The sequence below is a fragment of the Bidens hawaiensis genome, unplaced genomic scaffold, assembly GCF_021521415.1.
Source record: "Bidens hawaiensis isolate Kalapana, Puna unplaced genomic scaffold, B.hawaiensis_p1.1 tig00020892_1, whole genome shotgun sequence".
NCBI classification, from domain to species: Eukaryota; Viridiplantae; Streptophyta; class Magnoliopsida; order Asterales; family Asteraceae; genus Bidens; species Bidens hawaiensis.
In genome coordinates, this window is record NW_027493217.1 from 137,971 (window position 1) to 151,443 (window position 13,473).

Genomic DNA, 13,473 nt, shown 5'->3' on the forward strand with positions numbered 1-13,473 from the left:
CGCTTAAACGAGCTGTTAAGTGCTGAAACGAACTGAAAAAAATCGCTTAAAAGAGCTTTTGCTGTTAAAACGAGTTGTAACGTGTTGAAAACGCGCTGATTCGTTGGTTTTATTGCAATTTTCCGAATTTTTTTTTGCAAATTTTCGGAATTTTAAAATTATATTTCTCATTTTACTAATTTTCGCAACCTTTAAAAGTTATTATGCAAAGTAAAAACATTGAAAAATTAAAAAAAAAAACCTAGATTAACTGCTATCCAGGTAAAATATCTAGGATTGGAATAAAAATGAAAGTTTAATGACCTGATTGAAACAAAAGTTTTTATCAGTGACCTGATTGAAACAACTTTTAAAGTTAGTTACTATTCTATGGAGTAATCCCTTTTAGAAAATATGCATATAAATAATTACAACATTGCCCCTCAACTTACTTTTGTAAATTTAAAAAATAGTTACAACTTTGAACATTTATCTATACCCATTTATTCCTTTTAATTTTAATTTTCAACTAACTTCCCACTTACTACAAATGATTTTTCAACAATGTTCGTAATTTTTGCATATGTTAATATATTTTTTAAAAAATTGCACCGTAAAAATGAGTATTTATTGTCTTTAATCTGAGTATGGTATTGCTAATGTTTTTTTTTTAATTAAAAAAAATTATCATGTTACGTATGGGTGTTCACAATTTGGTTTTAACGGTTTCTAAGTTAAACCATGAGCCGTTGGTTCGATTTTTGGCATTGAAAACCGAAACTTAACCGTTGAAAATTTAAACTGAATCGTTACTAAAGGTTTGGTTTCACGCATTGAGCTTCAATAATAAGTTTACCGCCCGGTCCTTTTTTATATGGCCGATTTCGATATAAACCGTAAACCAGACCGTTTGCTATGGTTTGAACATTAAGAAACCGGCTTACCAAAATCGATGATTGGTTTAACGTTTTCAAGGTTTCAAACGAGTATTAACAACCAAAATTATTACATGATTACTAAGGTTTTTGTTTCCTGTCGCATCATGCGGGTACCAATCTAGTTTCTCGAAATAATTCACCTTCGAGGAAAGATCCCTCGTAATAATTACCTTAAATTTAGATAACAAATTTGTATGCATGCCCTCTAGTTAGTATCATAGTATGGTATGACAAAACCACCTTCACAGAAGGCATATGTAATGCTTATTCATATCATACATAGACTCATAGAGGGACTAGAGAAAAACTAACACTAATATATTTTAACTCACACAAAATTGGTTTGTTACAGGAAGTTGACATATCTTCTCTAATACTATACATATACACTCGTTTCTTTTCAACCTATCGCAAACTCGAACTAAGACCACCCGTAGTGGCAACTTTTTGGAGGCGTTTTACCCTATAACGCCGGGGGCACCCCCACCCCACCCCCCCCGGGGCGTTTTGGGGTATTTTTTTTAGGCGTGTTTTGTACATAACGCGAAAAATGGGCTAAAAGTAAAAAAAATATCCGTTAAAATGCCGTTGGATAACTTGAGAAATGAGCTTTATGATTACACCATATTTTTGTAAAAAAACATAACTCTGGCTGGGCGCCACATGACGCATAACGCCTAGTGGTGGAACTTTATGACTACACATGTTCTAACAAATACAAATATATTTTTGTTATTAGGGACAAAGCTACTAATGTCAAATCAATAAAAATTATATGTTAAATACGTATTCTTCATTTACATTATATTATTAATTACATCAGTAAAAAAAACCATATTCATCATTAAATATTATATAAGATCTTTTGTATACTTATACATGTTATTATAATTGAAAGTGTAAAATGTTGACAACCATCAGTGTAGATCACACATAGATACAGGGGCGGATCTAGGTAATCGGGTGCGGGTTTACGGAATCCACTGAGTTTCGGTTTTTATATAGAATGCCTATATAAAATATGGGAGTGAACCCACATATAAATTGTGAGTGAACCCATAAACAAAGTTTTCATCATGGCTTAGTGGTAGACACCCTGCTTTGTAAATGTGAGAACCCGGGTTCAATTCCCACTTTTAGTAGTTTTTTTTTTCTTAAACTGGTTAATTGTGTTTGTATCCTGCTACTTGCTACCTTCTGCTTGAGTGCTTGTATTGTATGTGGCTAACTTCAAAAGTGTGAGTCTGTAACATTTATTTTATTAGCTAAAATATTTTTATTAACTAAAATATGTTTACTCCACACAAAATTATGTGACTCTTGTCAACTAAAATTGCTCTATGTAGCAATTTAATCGTGTGATTGCTATGTATTACATGTTATAAGAAAGAGAGATATGTTAGCTTTTCTAAAATAACGTTTTGGTCAATATTTTGAAGAATCAAAGGTAATCTTTAGTAAACTCTCAATCTTGGTGCACTGAATTGACCCAAACCGTAGTCCAATCGACCTGAACCGTCGAAACGAAACGATTCAAACAATCGGAACGACCGGAACCGTCAAACCGACTCGAATAGTGAACCCACTTGACAAAATTCCTGGATCCGCCACTGTGGGCAGAAATAAATAACTGAACTTTATGGGCTGGGCTGACCACTTTTGCTCTATATAACCTGAAAAGTAACTAACTTTTATATTGTTTTTTTTTTCTTTGAACGATAGAACGATTCTCTACCATTCAACAAATACTCGTTTTTGACTACGCATAACGCCTTTGCAATCGTTGATGGGCACCCAAGAATTACCGTGACGAATCAAGAAGACAGTGTCACTCAACAACTAAATGTATGTTTCTATTCAAATCATTTCATTTTTATAAAGTTTATAGGCATAAGCGTTACAAATTTGCTACGATAGAGAAAAAAAATACCAACACGTTACTTATTGTTGTCATATTCTAAAGAATGGAGTACGGGCTTTGATGCTTGACACATACGACTATGAAGATACCGTATGGTTGTGTCATTCTTTTAAAGGAAAATGTCACGAGTATACCAAATTTGTAAGTGTACTATACTCTCAAGCCATTTTTTGTTCTTATATCTTAATCAAGTATCTAATTATTACGACTTTATAACACTTTTTACTTGATACAATTTGTTCATGTAACAGGTACCAGCTATTGACACTTTGAAGGAAGTTGAAGCATTTTTATCATCAAATCCAAAGGAAATAGTGACAACCATCCTTGAAGACTATGTACAAGCACCTAATGGTTTGACCAATGTTTTCACACAAGCGGGTTTGAAGAAATTCTGGTTTCCGGTGACAGGTATGCCTAAAGACGGTCAAGATTGGCCTTTGGTTCGGGACATGGTGGCTAACAACCAAAGATTACTTGTTTTTGGCTCAGTTAAATCCAAGGAAAAAAGTGAAGGAATCGCGTACCAGTGGAACTACATGGTTGAAAACCAATGTTAGTTACTATTCACTTTTATTACACAAATTATAAATAAAAACCATATCATATAGATGTTGTAAGTTAGGGGTAAACATGTTGGTAATTTTAGTGTTATCAACATGATTGTGGACGGTGACGGTGGGATGAAGGCAGGGGAATGTCCAAACAGGGCGGAGTCATCTTCGATGAATGATAAAACAAAATCACTTGTTTTAGTAAACTACTTTCGTACACTTCCTATAAAGTTGTTGGCATGCAGTCAAAATAATGGCGGCCTATTGAACATTATCAAGACATGCTATAGCGATTCCGGCAATCGTTGGGCCAACTTCCTTGCTGTTGATTTTTACAAGGTACTAAATGAAACCATGTTCTACTAAATTGTTTGTTCCTCATATTTGATGAGATGTTTGATTATTAGAGAAGCGAAGGTGGAGGAACGTTCCGAGCTGTTGATTTTCTGAATGGAGAGCTTTTGTGTGGATGCAACGACGTACATTCGTGTGTGGTCGGTTAAATATTCAATTTGTATATTAAATTTGATTAATTTTATTTAACAGAATGTAATGAAAATCTTGAGGTTTATTTTCATATTTTGCAGCCTGGAGGAGGAAGCTGTACATCCTGAAGCTTTTCGGAATGAAATAATATTTAAAAGTTAAAAGTTGTAGTTGTTTAGTAAGTAAATGTGATGCATGTAAACAAACATGTATTTCCCTGAAATAGTAGAAAATGAAAAAAGAATATAACAATTACCGTGCCCTACACAAAAAATTAAATCGAAAGACTATAGCTAGATAAAAAGTACTTACGCAAAATCTGAATTAATCTAAAGACAAATCCAAAGTCAAACTGGGGTTTTTGGTCATGTAGTTAAAGGACCATCTCAAGTACTAAAAGGATATAATTTTCCACGAATAATGAATGAAAACATTTAGAGAGCAGTTTTAGAGATATTTGTACCTTTATTTTGCACTTCTAATGATGATTTGACATACTTTTGTTAAGTATTTGAAATTAATTTGGTTTTTTCTTTTTATTTTGTGAACCGACATAAATAAGACCACAAAATTTATTTTATTGTGAGACATCAATCAAATCATTGTTGGGTCTGCCACTAAAAGTCACCAAAATGTATTCAGAGTGCATGGGTGATTTAAAAGTAGATAACCCGTATCAATGTAAATATTAGAGGTCGCATTTTGAATAGTTAATTACACAAATGTCCCATGTGGGTTCCATTGATTTCACGTATGCTCCCTAACTTTGAAAAATTACATTCATGCTCTTTAAAACTTGATGCGGGCAAATTGGTAATGCGTATTCTGCTCATTCGTTACTAGCATTTGGTCAAATTTTCTCGGACTGGTAATGCATATATGCCTACCATTATAGTCAATTTATCACTTGTTAAATTGTTATATGGCACCATCTATCACTTGTTTAATTGTTATATGACACCATTTATCACTTGTTCAATTGTTATCACACCATAACCAGTGATCATCAGATTGATATCAAAACAAAAGATCATATATACATAGGTTTGGTAAAGCATCAATTGTTATCACACTAATTATTATCAGTTGTTTAGTTTTTATTAATCCATAACAAGTGGTCACTACTTGATATCAAAACTTAAAGATCATAGTTATAAGTTCATTGAAACTAAAGCATACATTAAAGAGCCTAATACATCCCACTAATACATTCCTACACCTAGAGACCTAACAATAAAATATAGATACCCTAACGCCAGTAACAAGACAAAGATGATGATGTTCTTCAAAGCGTTCTTTACTTGAAGATCTTCAACGTATAATCTAAGCCTTTTTGAATAACACAAAGAACAAAAAGGTCCAGGAATAGTGATCACGGCACGATCACAGAAGGGCAGGTCACTCCAACGAAGAAAATTTTGACATCTTGAATCCTGTAGAAATATGAAATTTAAGAAATCGGCAAATGAAGATGAAAAGTGGAATTAAATTAGGGTTCTTACAAATCGGACACACAAGCATGAACTACATGAGCATATCGCCATAACGATGAAGATGAAGGTGGTTTGGAACGAGGGAAAGGGAGATAGGAGATATATACACTAATACTATTTAGTAAATTTAGTAAAGAGTAGTAAATAATAAATCTAAAAAGAAAAGGTATATATTCAATTATTCATGCATGCATGACTACTACAAAATCGTGAGTATGACCTCTAAATATAACCTTACACTTAAAAGTTAAATGAGTCACTAGGAAAAGCAACAAAGTCGGGAAATTATACTACTTTGAACAATTCCTAGCCATTGCAACTCCGAGTCCATAGTTATCTCATTTCTTATATAACACACACTCTCTCATTAACTCCAACCATTAGCCTCACCTCTGTAATTTCTTTAATTTGGAGCAATATTATGGCTGCTGCTTCTTCAACATTCCCTCTCAAAGATGAGCTCGATATCGTCATACCCACCATTCGCAACCTCGAGTTTCTCGAGATGTGGAGACCCTTCTTCCAACCCTATCATTTGATCATTGTTCAAGATGGTGATCCGTCTAGGTCCATCAAGGTCCCTGATGGCTTTGATTACGACCTTTACAATCGCAATGATATTAACAAGATCTTGGGTCCCAAAGCTTCGTGTATCTCGTTTAAGGATTCGGCTTGTCGGTGCTTCGGTTACATGGTTTCCAAGAAGAAGTATATCTTCACCATTGATGATGATTGCTTTGTGAGTTTTTTTATTTTTCGTTTCTTTTTTCTTTTATATATTAGAGATCCATCAACATGCATGGTTGTTTTATGGATACAATAATATGTAGTGTAAATATCCAATAGAAAACATTTCGGTTTTTTTAAACACTAACGCGGGCATATGTTTGATAAGCAGGTTACATAACACGACCCATTTAATATGATCAAATACATGCAGTTTTATAACACGAAAGACACGACACATTTAACATGAGTATGTATAAGCAATTTGATAATATAAATACCATGATACGTTTAGCATGACACACAAAACATGGTTAATAATAAGACATGTGCACGGCGACTTGCTTGTATTTAGGCTACCGCACTCTCCAAATTAAAATTAATGTCCACGTTTAATTATAATATATTTAACTGCAGCATATTAATCATATATGAAACTATAAAAATTATGTCATTCTAATAAAGGGTTCATAAGCGTGTCATGTTGATGTTTTAACCAACTTAAAATGATAAGTGAAATGAGTTATACGTGTCATAAGCGAGTTAAGCAGGTTGAACCCATTTATTGACGTTTTTAACATGTCATTAGCGCTCAAACACTAATCCGTTTAATTTCATATCGAGCTAAATGAGTCATGTCATAATTTATCAACCCTATGATGTTTTGAAATTGCTCTGGTTTTGACAATGATGATAGGTTGCAAAGGACCCAACCGGGAAGGACATAGATGCACTTAGACAACACATCAACAACCTCCTTAATCCTTCAACTCCCTATTTCTTCAACACCCTTTACGACCCATTCTCAGACGGTGCAGATTTCGTTCGTGGCTACCCATTTAGCCTCCGCGAAGGTGTTCCAACAGCCGTGTCTCACGGTCTTTGGCACAATATCCCAGACTATGATGCACCAACACAACTAGTCAAACCCCGAGAAAGAAACACAAGGTGCATTATTAAACCGCTACAAAACCAAGTTCAATGGTTTCATATATAATCTTATATTTTGTGTTTGTAGGTATGTTGATGCAGTCATGACACTCCCAAAGGGCGTTCTCGAGGGTTACGCAAGCCTTGGCCCATCTTGGCTTAGGAATAACAAAGTTAAAACCACATCATTATAAATTCGAGTCTCTACACTAGGTCACCCCAGCAAAACACCGCAACGTTTCGACGTACTTAGGTGCCATAAATATACACAAGGTCATTCTCACTCGAACATACTTTGGTTCGGCCCATCGTGGCTGGAGGTCGTGACCAGGCGTGGTGCGATGTGCCCACCGCATTTAACCACATATGTATGGATCCAGACAAACGTATACTACAGCCTGAGGTCTAGGCTTTTACTCTTATTTACAATGTTTTTAGAGATATTTAATCTCATGTAAAGTTTTACACATAACACATTTGTTTGTTTGAAAACAAGTTTATAAAAGTGGGGCGTATTCACCTTTGATCGGGATTGGTTTCCAACACCGTCCTTGCGTCTCTTTCTTGTTATCTCGCACCTATAGTACGAGTATAACTATTTGTTAGTCGGATATAAAATCCGGCTTAAGACCTTTAGTCTTTATTTTATCTCGATGAACCTTTAGTTCATTTCTCATTTACTTGAAAACCTTTAGTTCAAAAGTATTATTTATAAACCTTTAGCTTATTATAAAAACCCTACGTTTCTTTTTCTTTAAGAAATGTATTCTTTTCTTTATTATTTAAGAATACTCATTATACTTAAATAATAATAATAGTTATAACAAAGAATTCGTATAACACTCAAATATATATATACACAATTCTTTTCTTTGTTTCCTTTCTTTGTTATATCATTATTCTCGAGGTATATAATTTCGACTTAGGGCATTAAGCCTTTAATATTATATTATATACATTTGACATTACGCCTAACCTTGTTGGCGTTTTGGGAACTCTAAGGATTTGAGCAGCACTCCCTTGCCACTTGATCAACACTTCTTTACGTCCATGAATCACTCGTCGGCACGCTTCTCGGGCACCAACACTTCACGTCATGCACTCCAAAATGATCGTCGGGACGTCGGTACGGAATCACCTTCTTGATATACACGTCGTCGGAGAATGGTACGCTTATCGAGGTAGGGTACGGAAAACGAGGATTTGGGCACGTTTATCGAGATGGATCAAAGGCACGATTTTCGAGGTGTAGTGAGATGTTTAGAGAGAGATATATATGCTGAATTAGGTGTGAGATTATGAAGACCCGGACCTTGCTATTAATAGGCATTTTCTGGTGTCCCATCGCGGTACGCGATGGGATCCTGTTCACCCGTCGCGTAGCGCGACTTAGGTCTGGTGAGTCACAAAGTAGGTATGCCACGTGGCAGACGGTGTGCCACGTGTTGACACGTGGCAGATGGTGTGCCACGTGTTGACACATGACGACCGTTGTGCCACGTGTGGACACGTGGTGAAAATGTGTCAGGAGTGTCAGGCCACGTCATCGCGGTACGCGATGACGTAGGCTCAACAGCGATCGCATATCGTTGTTGACCTCTTCTAGAAACTTTGACCAAGCCCTATCGCGGTACGCGATGGGCTTGTCTTTTGTCCCGTCGCGTAGCGCGATAGGACAAAAGAACAGAATTTTTATTTTCATCCTTGGAATTTGGATTTTGTCAGATTTGGTCTCTTAACTTTGAAAAGTTGACATTTTTGGCTCAAAATTTCCGTGATGTTACATATTCCCCAATTATAATTAGGATTCCTAATGTTTTATCCGTGACCCATTTACCCATCCATCTTCATCTTCATTATCACATTTCTGAGATGAAGACCAATTCATCCATCTTCATCTTCATTTTTATCTTCACCAATTCATCCAAACCAACCCACCAAATATCTAACCCAAAAATCCAAACATACAGCCACTACCGCCTGCCGTGGACGGAATCCATGGCAGCGGTGGTTGCCGTCGCAGCGGCGTGATGGCCGAAAAACGAGATGACTGGAAAAACGCGATGGCCGGAATCCATGGCGGCGGCGGGGTGCCGGAAGTTAGGGGTTTTGATCGGAATGATTTATGGGTGTGGTTGTTGAATTATTGAAGCGATTGGTGGTGGGATTTGAGAGATTTAAGGGTTTTAGTGATGAAATCTAGGGTTTGAGGATTTGAGAGATTTGATAACTTGTGTATGAAACTGATGATGAAGATGATGATATTAAGAGGGATTACTTGGTGGTGGGTTTAAGGATTTGAGGTTGATGACGATGATGATGAACTGCTGATGATGATGAGGAAGATGAACTGCTGTTAATATGTTAATATGTTGTTGTTCATATGCTACTGCTGTTGGTATATGAATATAATATATTAATATTATTATATAATAATGATAATATAACATATTAGTATTAGTATATAACAATATAAATGTAGCTTCTGTTGCTACGACTATTATTGTTATTATTATTATTATTATATTATTATTATTATATAATAATATTACTATTATTATTATATTTATAATTTATTAGAAGAAAATTATTAAAATACCCTTAATATGTTGGTGTTATTACTAAAATACCAACGGTCAACTGATGGCAGGAGTCAGAAGAACCCGCCGGAGACACACAGGGAGTCAAAGTTTGCAAATTCTTTTTCAGTGGTTTATCCATCCAGCGACGATATAAACCAGGGAGGCAAATTACAGATTTCTCTTGTTATAAAAAAATAATAGAAACTTCATTTGAATGATTTGGATTGGAGGTTCTGCAATTAAAATAAAAGTATACATCGAAATATTTAGGAAAGATAATCCAAATATATATTTCCGTATAGCATGAAATTATATTTAAGAACAAGTATTATAGCTCACATGTATATTTTAAAAATAATTCAAATTTATATGCATATATTTTTTAATTTTGGTATCAAATTTTATTTAATATTCTTAAAAAAAAACATTAACCATCACTTATTAATTTCAAATCCCATCATTTTGGTAGTATATTTTGGTTGATGAATGGATTTATTTACCTAGAATGAATGATAGAAAATATTAAGATGTTTGGAGGGAAAAATAGATCAAGAAAGAATATGGGCTTGATACATCATCATCAGTATTTTATTTTATTAGAAGAGTAGGATTTAGAAGTAACAGGTACTCACATATTTCTACTGTATTAGAGCTACAATTTCTAATGCTATTGGTACAAGTCTGTATAAGCTCACAAATGTTGCCACGTTTCATATACTTTTTCCTCTGTTTCCCTAATAATCCACCGGCCAATTCAGGTCCTCTTCTTCAGTTACCATCCTCTTTTTCTTCTTCTAATCACCGTTGCCATCACCACAATTTTCTTCCTTCCTCTTTGATTTTTTCATCGTTAATCACATTCCTAAATCACGCAACCATCATCGAACGAGGCAATGTTGAGGCGGAACGACGTTCAAGTAAATCATTTTTGTTGAGTTAGAGTTTAGGGTTCAACTCATATCTATTTATGTTTTGGGATTCTTGGTTTTCAAACTAGCTAGGGCTCCTGTGTAATTGTTGATTGCTTTGATTTTGGGGTTTTTTAGTGGACTTGACAGAATGCTATCCTATGTAATGTAATGGCTTCCAACTTTGTTTAATCAAACCTCATATGACTTAGAGTGCTAGAATTTTGATTTGAATTAGGGCTTGGTAGCTTAACAAAGACAATGAGTTAGTTTTAAATACACACACTGTAATTTTTTACAAGTTTGCGGAATTCTTGGTATTGTTGCTGTACCGACGCTTGATTACCACATATCAGCTTTTCTTACCTATACATTCAATAAGTTAAGGAAAAGATAAAATAATCACATATTACAACCATTCAATCGAAAAACAAGTAAGAGAAAATAAGGTAAAGATGTTCCACCTGCAGGTGATTGGTCTGTAATGAATTCAAGCAACGAATATTGACACTTTTAATGCAATATATATATATATATATATATATATATATATATATATATATATATATATATATATATTAATTGTCAAGGTCGGTTCAACTCACAAATGACTACTGTACTACCTATACATTTTATACTGCACCTGGTACAAGTGTTATTAACATTAGATTTTCTTCACGTGTCCGTCTGTTTCATCACAGGTGTAGAGAGAGAAAGAAACTGAAACATTTTTCTCTGAAATCGACGGTGAAATCCAGAAGAGCGGCTGACAAAATCTTCTTCGCGGGAGGGGTTCTTCTTTCAACTTTCAACCAAACCTTCTTTCAACTTTGCTTCGATTAATTAACATTCTGGTAGGATGTTTTGTTCCCATATAATCATTACCTTTCAATTCTATAGAATTCAATTTCTAGGTTTGGACTTCTTTTAGATATATCATTTGGAGTTCATCTATTACGTATCTATTTCAAATACAGAACTGAACCTAGAGCCTCATTTAAATTATATAATGGTTTTGATATTTTAAACTATAGATCTTACCTGGTAATTCTCAGTGGATTTTCAAGGCATTCATGGTGATCATATTACATTTTTAAGCATGGAAAGTACAAAATTGGGGTGGTGGTGGTGGATGTGCTAACATAGAGATAAGTAAATGGTACCGAACCCGTACCTTACCGAATCGGGTACCATCCATACTGATTCGGTACCAACTTTTTGAGGATTTTGGATATGTTTGGTACCGGTATTTACCAAGTTTTTGCCTACGATAATGGTACCGAACCAAGCATCTTGGGTATCGGTTCCAAGTTTTTAAGAAAATCATGATACGAAAATTCGTGATCGGGCCGCCTATGCTAATAAGATAGCTACATCAGTATGTTTAGCTATTACAATTTAAGGGTGGCCAATTTAATTATTGAAGTCAAGATTAATGTTTACTATTTTACTAACTTTACTAACAGTTGGATATAATTTGGTTTCTTAGTTAACAGGAACGTTGCTGTAAAAATTGACGACAAGAAACAATATTTGATTGAGGTACCTTTAATTTCTTCAACTACTTTGATTTTGTTTGATTTGATAAAGACTTTGACTTTTGTTTGGTAAATTTTCTAGGACACGTGTGAAGATTTATATGCTATCATAATTTGGTATGTGTCTGCATATCAAAATTATTTGAGATCATTAATTTAACTTTCTATGAAATTTGATATGTAGGTTAAGATGGATGATACTTTAATTACTTCTTAGGAATATTTATTGGATATTGACTTTTGTGGTGGCAGACATTAACATGCAGTTGTCGAGTATGTCGAAGATATTTATGCTAATTATAGAACTATTGAGGTAAATGGTTCCTTAAATCTTTAAAAGTCAAAACATCTAAAATTTGAGTTTTTAAATTGTTTAGAATGATTTTACATAAAATATTGATTTCATTAGTGTTGTGAAAAAACAATGCAGATGGCAACATGGGTCAACAAAAACGCAAAGAAAGCAGATGGAATTATATTGGTATTTCTTGTCATGCTTTAAGTTCAATTGAATATCATGTATGTTTTAGATTTAAATAATAAATACATTTGCAGGCCTAGCAGCTGATTGGAAGCAAGAAGGCACTAAAGGCTATTGGAAGGGTAAATTGCTCAGCTGCTCTTATATTTCTCAAATGTAAAACTCCGTATGTGAAAGTTAGGTTTCTATGTTTTCACCGGCAAGATAGTAACTTTAAGTAACAAAAACAATAACCGGTAGTGGCACGCCCGCACAGCGAAGCGCGGGTAAACCAGCTAGTTTAAGTTAAATCAAATTCAAAAAACACCTAGTAAGTAGAAACAAGATTCATGTATATTGATTGTCTAATAAATAGCGAAGTATAAGAGTGAAAGGAACTCATGAGGATTATACATGCACCGGTTAATCATGTACTACCGCCACATTTCTACTCTTAATTACCCATAAATCACAAAATTACTGGCACCTGCTACCCACAAGTATCCTAAAACTTTATTAATTCATTTTAAATCTTCAACTGTCACAAGTGCGGAAGATGGAGGTAGCAGATTTGAGAATGCTACGTTGGATGTGTGAGAACACAAGGTTAGACCGAATTACAAACGTTGTGTTTCGTGAGAGATTAGGGGTGGCGAACATAGCAGACAAGATAAGAGAGTGGAGATTGAGATGGTTTGGACATGTGAAGAGAAGACAGACGACGAATCCTGTTAGATCCGTAGAAAACATTACTATAGAGGGGAGGAGGGGTAGAGGACGACCGAAAGACAGTGATGTGACCCATCGAGTTCAGGTGTAATATTCGGCCCCTCGCACCACCAATATTGTCCGCTCTGCCCACGAAGAGCTCACGGATTTGTTTTTGGTTGCCCAAAACGCGTTGGTGATTGAAGAGGCAAGACATTTACTTATGAACCAAGGATCTCTCTTGTCCACG

General features: G+C 34.9%; 2 protein-coding genes and 1 long non-coding RNA gene across 3 annotated transcripts; all 3 read left to right on the forward strand.

Moving 5' to 3' along the window:
* Window positions 1-1,021: 1,021 nt before the first annotated feature.
* Window positions 1,022-3,971, forward strand: LOC143561991 (PI-PLC X domain-containing protein At5g67130-like). The gene is made up of 6 exons (XM_077049926.1): window positions 1,022-1,027; window positions 2,640-2,762; window positions 2,881-2,979; window positions 3,090-3,397; window positions 3,488-3,731; window positions 3,800-3,971. Exons 1-6 carry the CDS (start codon window positions 1,022-1,024, stop codon window positions 3,893-3,895), a joined length of 876 nt encoding a protein of 291 aa, XP_076906041.1. The 3' UTR covers window positions 3,896-3,971.
* Window positions 3,972-5,564: 1,593 nt separating this feature from the next.
* Window positions 5,565-7,221, forward strand: LOC143561992 (putative UDP-arabinopyranose mutase 1). Its single transcript, XM_077049927.1, has 3 exons — window positions 5,565-6,110; window positions 6,795-7,045; window positions 7,116-7,221. The coding sequence occupies exons 1-3, from the start codon at window positions 5,793-5,795 to the stop codon at window positions 7,219-7,221; spliced, it is 675 nt and encodes a 224-aa protein (XP_076906042.1). The 5' UTR covers window positions 5,565-5,792.
* A 5,081-nt stretch (window positions 7,222-12,302) lies between these two features.
* On the forward strand, window positions 12,303-12,732 carry LOC143561979 (uncharacterized). The gene is made up of 3 exons (XR_013140401.1): window positions 12,303-12,368; window positions 12,486-12,536; window positions 12,611-12,732. It is a non-coding gene; the product is annotated as an uncharacterized LOC143561979 (long non-coding RNA).
* The last annotated feature ends 741 nt before the right edge of the window (window positions 12,733-13,473 follow it).